This window comes from Molossus molossus, unplaced genomic scaffold (assembly GCF_014108415.1).
Source record: "Molossus molossus isolate mMolMol1 unplaced genomic scaffold, mMolMol1.p scaffold_m16_p_10, whole genome shotgun sequence".
Taxonomy (NCBI): domain Eukaryota; kingdom Metazoa; phylum Chordata; class Mammalia; order Chiroptera; family Molossidae; genus Molossus; species Molossus molossus.
The window spans coordinates 90,628,727-90,634,528 of NW_023425345.1; the positions used below are offsets into that span (position 1 = coordinate 90,628,727).

Consider the following 5,802-nt stretch of genomic DNA (forward strand, 5'->3'; position numbering starts at 1 on the left):
TCTCGGAGGAGATGAAACTTCCTGATACTATGATCAAAACCGTCATGACTCTCGCCAAGGCCCAGCTTGGCCGCCTCTTGAGGATCGAGTCCCCTCCAGCGCTCCCCTTGTCATTGTGAGAAAGATTATATTGACATTGGTTTACCGGGCAGTGGCTCGGCATTCAAGTCCTGGAGCATCAGAGGTGAGATGAGGCAGCTTCAGTGGCTGGTGGGGAAACGGGGAAGAAAGGCCCAATGCAAGTTTCAGGGACCCGCTTTTTGAAGGTCACAGCTCCCTGTCCTGGCCAGTCCCGGAGCCAGTAGGGGGGAGGTGTTCCCATTTCAGAAGCTGGGGATGTGGTGTCTCCTGTTCTCCCTTGCTGCCCAAATCAGAAAATAGAGAGAACAGTCCGGAAGGTTGCTACGGCAACCGGAGCCCCTGGAGAGCCCAGCCAGGCTCCACAAACCCTGTACTTTCGGGCAGGCTCCGGCTTGAGAAGGAAATCTTTCGTTAGGAATGGCGATGAAGATGATCACATACACATATGTAGAGACACATGCCTACATGTTCCAACACGTCCCCTCGGCTAGCCCTGCCCCTTTCCCCCAATGCCCAGGGGTAACGGAAGAGCCTTGGAAAAGCAGCACGTTGTGGCCTGAGAGCAGGTTCCTACATCACGTACTCCTCGATCTTCTGCTGTCTTTCGGGTTTGGAGAAGTTAAGCTCCCACTCAGAGTGGGCTCTGCTCCCACGGATCCCACTGAACCTGTCTAAAGAGACGCCCCTTTCTGAGGGGCAAGAGGAAAGACGGAGACCCCGTTCAAAAGGCTGAGCAGGGATTAAAGGAGCAAATGGCCCAGAATGGCCTATTCTTGGGCTTTGGATCCAAGACAGAAACTCCGGGGAGAGGCTTTGCCCATGGGAGATGGGAGACAGAGTAATGAACTAAAAATCAAGTCCATTACGAAAACTCACATATTTGCATAGCATCATCCCCAGCTTCCCAGATGAGTTCATTGGACATTCCCCATGAGGTAGGGAGGGGAAGACATTAATGGTCCCATGTAACGCGTAGGGAAACCGAGGCACAAAGAGGGTGGCGCCAAAGTTACCCTGTAAAGCTGTGGCAAAACCCAGGTTGAGGTCTGGTACTCACAGGGGTCATGGTGTCTCGAGAAAACCCTCCAAAGGCCATCCCTCACAAGTTGCTCTTCTAGAAAATAATCTTTTTTAAAAAAAATTCTCATCCCAGAGTCTTAAAGCATAAATAGAAAATTAAAAACATATGAACAGTCCTTTTGGTTTCTGAACTGTACCCGAAAGAGTTCAGAACAGTACATCACAGTTTGTCAAGGCCACAGACAAATGACAGTGCCACCAGGAGAGAAACGGGAGGGGGGGGGCGAGATGGCGGGCGGGAGTGTCACGGTGGACAGAGGTGGCTTTGTCCAGGCAGTGAGTGGCGGTGACACCACCCCGTCTCCTTACCGGTTAGAGCCCGTCGGCTGCAGCTCCAAGGGGCAGAGAGGAGAATGTTTGCTTGACTCAGCAAAAAACCTCTAGCAGCGTGGTTGTCAGCAAGGAAATAATGCTTCTTCCGAACCCTAAAACACCTGCTCCATTCCCAGTAAGACGAGAAGACATCCACACGAGCATCCAATGTGTGCTTTGACTGGTCTGCAGGTTTAAGCTGGAGTTTGTTTTAGAAAGTCTTCGACAGTCCTAAATCAAATCCCCAAGAAGAAGGGTGGAGGGCCAAAGAGGTTGGGGGAAGTGAGGGAGGGAAATGTGCCATCTGCAGCAAGGTTCCTCTGCCCCTCTGGGATGACAATATCTGTTTACGTGCCACCTCTCTTCAGATATATCCAGTTGCCTGACTCTGGCCACTTCTCCTGGTTCTGTGGTTTCCTTTCGCTAGTCCCTCTGCACAGGCAGACACTTGCACTTAGAGTGTCTGGCTCTGAGAAACAGCCTTCCTGGAAGCTAGACAGCGTCAGGGCGTCAGAGTCGGGGGCACTACATGTAGACCAAAGACTGACGTCTACTGTGCCAGAAGACACCTAGAGAAATCCATTGGGCCCTTTGGTCCGGGACTCACGCTATGTGCTCCAAATGACCAAGTTCAATTGTAGTTTCTTTAATACCATTTGAGGCTGTGCAGCTAACGGCTCTCTCAAGGGTCCTCTGCAGGATGACCAGCAGGTGTTACAGGGCCCTGGAATAAAACAGTAAGATGAGTACTGTTTCTGTCCTCCAGCTTCTGCCGGTTACCACCTGGCCAGAAGCTAACACAGGCACATGCCCCAAAGCAAAGGACATTGAGGAGAAACAGGACCCAGGTATAACCTGGTTTCCAATCTATTGACATCTCTGTGCCTACAGCTATTGGAAGTCTGAGACATGAAAAATAAGAATCTTGAAGGAAATTAAGACAGAAATCTCATCCACATACAGAAGATGGTCATGAATGGGTGGCACCATTAGAATTTCAAAAATTTTACTTAGAGGGATAAAATTTGAATGCCGCAGGGACCAAGCAACAAGGTTGACAGTCCAGGTATCTGGTCCTGGAGGCTGTGCTCTGGGGTAAGGGAAGGCGTCAGGAAGTCAACCAGAGCTCAGGAGAGAGTCCTGGAGAACGAGAAGGAGGCCTAAGAAAGTACTTGCTCTGTGTCACCCTTCTCGTGTAGGCCCTGCCTGCACTGGTCAAACCTCGGTGAGCATCCTTTTCTCTGCATACATCCGATGTGGAGTGGGAAGGTAGCTGGGTCTCCGTTCCCGGGCAGCCTCGGAGAACTCAGGCTTGCCAAGTCCATTGTCGGCTGCCTTCAGGTCCGGCGCAGGCTGGCCGCAAGTGACATGGGTGTACTGGCCTTGCTCCTCCTGCTCTGTCTCCCGGTGGTAGAAGTAGTTGAAGTTGGAGACAATGACGGGCACTGGTAAGGCGATGGTGAGGACCCCAGCGATTGCACACAGTGAGCCCACAATTTTGCCCCCAACTGTCATGGGGTACATGTCCCCATACCCCACTGTGGTCATTGTAACCACTGCCCACCAGAAGGCATCTGGGATGCTGGGAAAGAGCGAATCATCATCATCAGCCTCCGCAAAGTAGACGGCGCTGGAGAAGAGGATGACTCCAATGAAGAGGAAGAAGATGAGCAGGCCCAGCTCCCGCATGGAGGCCTGCAAGGTCTTGCCCAGGATTTGCAGCCCCTTGGAGTGGCGGGAGAGTTTGAAGATGCGGAACACCCGGACCAGGCGGATCACGCGGAGGATGGCCAGGGACATGGCCTGCTGCCCATTCTGGCCGCCCCCTCCACTGGCTGACTGCTGCTCCTGCTGCTGCACCAGCTCAGTGCCCAGGGTGATGAAGTAGGGGAAGATGGCCACCAAGTCGATGATGTTCATGATGTTGCGGAAGAAGGCTGGCTTGCTGGGGCAGGCAGAGAAACGCACCAGGAGCTCAAAAGTGAACCAAACAATGCACAGGGTCTCCACCAGAAAGAAGGGATCAGTGAAGAAGGAGCCCCCAAGAGTACTTAGTGAGGACGGGCCCCTTGCCCCCACTTCCCTAGGAGTGATGCCAGGGTGAAATGTGTAGGCATCGTCGTCATCCTCTTCTTCCTCCTGACTCCCCCTGGAGATCGGGGAGTCTCTGTTCACACCACCACCATTGCTTCCACCTCGACCGTCTGCACGGAACTGGGGCAACGTCTCCAGGCAAAAGATGACGATGGAGATGAGGATGACCAACACGGAGACGATGGCGATGCCCCTGGCAGGCCCCGAGCTCTCGGGGTACTCGAAGAGCAGCCACACCTGGCGCTGGAAGGGTTGAGAGGGCAGAGGCTTCTCATCCTCACCCCCTTCGGGAAGGCAGCCCTCGTCCTCCCGGAAGGCGGCCAGGGCCTCATCTCCCAGCTGGTAGAAGCGGATCTCTTCCAGGAAGATGTCCAGGGGCACGTTGACCGGCCTCCGCAGCCGGCCCCCGGACTGGTAGTAGTAGAGGATGGCGTCGAAGCTGGGCCGGTTGCGGTCGAAGAAGTACTCGTTCCGCAGGGGGTCGAAGAAGCGGACGCGGCGGCCAGGGTCTCCCAGCAGAGTGTCGGGAAACAGCGACAGGGTGCGCAGTTGTGTCTCAAAGCGCAGCCCGGAGATGTTGATCACCAGCCGCTCACTACTACAGCACCCCCCGCCCGCGCCGGCCTCCGAGAAGTCTCCCGCATCCTGTTGCTCCCCCTCCGGCCCACGGACCTCCCCCGGCGCCGCCAGCGTAAGGGATTTCTCGGATCTCATGTCCTCTCCGCCGCGCGCTCCGCCACCAGAACAGCGCCCCCGATACAACCTCTGGAGCACGGCAGCGCTTCCCAAGCGCCCGGCTGCGCCCTCTTCCTAGGGTGGGGCTCGAGCTCCTCCGAGCTGGCGGTCTGACCTGCTGTTGGGTCCTTGAGCCCTGAAGCCCGGGTCCCTACAAGGCTAGCTCAGGGGAGGTGCCCTGGGAAGCAGAGGATTTGGCTCCGCGCCGCCAGTTGTCCGCGCCTGAGTCTGGAGCTTACTGGGATACCTGGAACCGCCAACTGGCGCGTAGGACACTGGATGCCCGAAAAGACGGGTGGCTTCGCCCCTTCGGTGCCTGAGACGGGGCTTCGGGACGCAGGGGTCCGCCCTGCAGACGGGTTAGCACTTCCCAGCTCCCACTGCGCTCCTCCAACAGCTCAAGACCCCAGGCTGCCGCGGGTACCGAAGCGCCAGATGCGCCTCCCTCCGGCTCCGCAAAGACTCCCAGCGGGGATCGGCCTCCGCCCTACGTCCACCGCGGGCTCCGTCTAGCCAAGGTCGCCGTTCCCACGCCACGGCCGCCACCTCCTCCCTATGGGCCTAGCCGCAGGCCTCGGACCGGGCCCTGGGGCTGCCCAGGCGCCGGAGCGCGGGGACCCACCTCCCCACCGCTCAAGCCTTTGCTGCAGCCACCGCTGCTGCAGCGGCTCGGCTCTCCGCTCTGCCCTTCCTTCCCAACACACACTCCCCAAGTGACGTGGCAGGCCCCGCCTGCTGCCCCCTCCCACCCCACTCCCACATCACACCCCTCGCCCATCCAGGGGCTGCCGCGAGCCAGGGCGCTTTGGGAACAGACACACACTTGCCTCACCAGTAATCTTTCCCGCGCTCTCCGGGCACGCCTCTTCCCTTCGCACGTTCACATTCACGGGCCCCTAAACAAGCACCCAGTACCCTCAACCACACCCCCTCCACCCCCGCAACCGGCTTCTCTCAGTGCCAGTTTACAGCGCTGACCTGCGCAGTGCATTTCATCAGTAAGGAAACACACCCGGCCCCGCCACACGCCCAGCACTGTGCCTCCACGCATCCAGAAATGTTATGAGAAGAATCAAATTGCGTTTTGTCCTTCTGTATTTACAAAGACCCATTCGCCAGCATCCCCAATCTCTACTGAAAAAAAAGAAAAATTTTGAGATGTCTTGAGAGCTTCCGATTTCAATTGCAAGCCATGTAAGTTCCCAGAGAACCCCATACCTCTTGCAAACCTGGGAGGGCGGGGCTGCGAGTCTCCCAGGGTTGCAAAGTGCAAGTAAAGAAAGGCTTAGGAAGAGTCCCATTGCCTTTCCCATCAGAAGTTTTCCAGGGGAGTCCTGGGAACTTAGGCAGCAGGCCCGGAGAAGAAAGAACCAGAAGTGGAAGCATCTCAGAGGTATTGTAGTCTAGGGAAGGGCAGCCAGGAATTCATTTGCTCCCTGCCTCCCTGAGAAGGCATCTGGAATCTCTGCTTATTGTACAGACGAGAAAAGGGGTGAGTGG

The 5,802-nt window shown here is 56.4% G+C and overlaps 1 protein-coding gene across 1 annotated transcript; it reads right to left on the minus strand.

Moving 5' to 3' along the window:
* Positions 1–2,134: 2,134 nt before the first annotated feature.
* Positions 2,135–4,980, minus strand: KCNA6 (potassium voltage-gated channel subfamily A member 6). Its single transcript, XM_036252079.1, has one exon. The coding sequence runs from the start codon at positions 4,279–4,281 to the stop codon at positions 2,689–2,691; it is 1,593 nt and encodes a 530-aa protein (XP_036107972.1). The 5' UTR covers positions 4,282–4,980; the 3' UTR covers positions 2,135–2,688.
* Between the last annotated feature and the right edge of the window lie 822 nt (positions 4,981–5,802).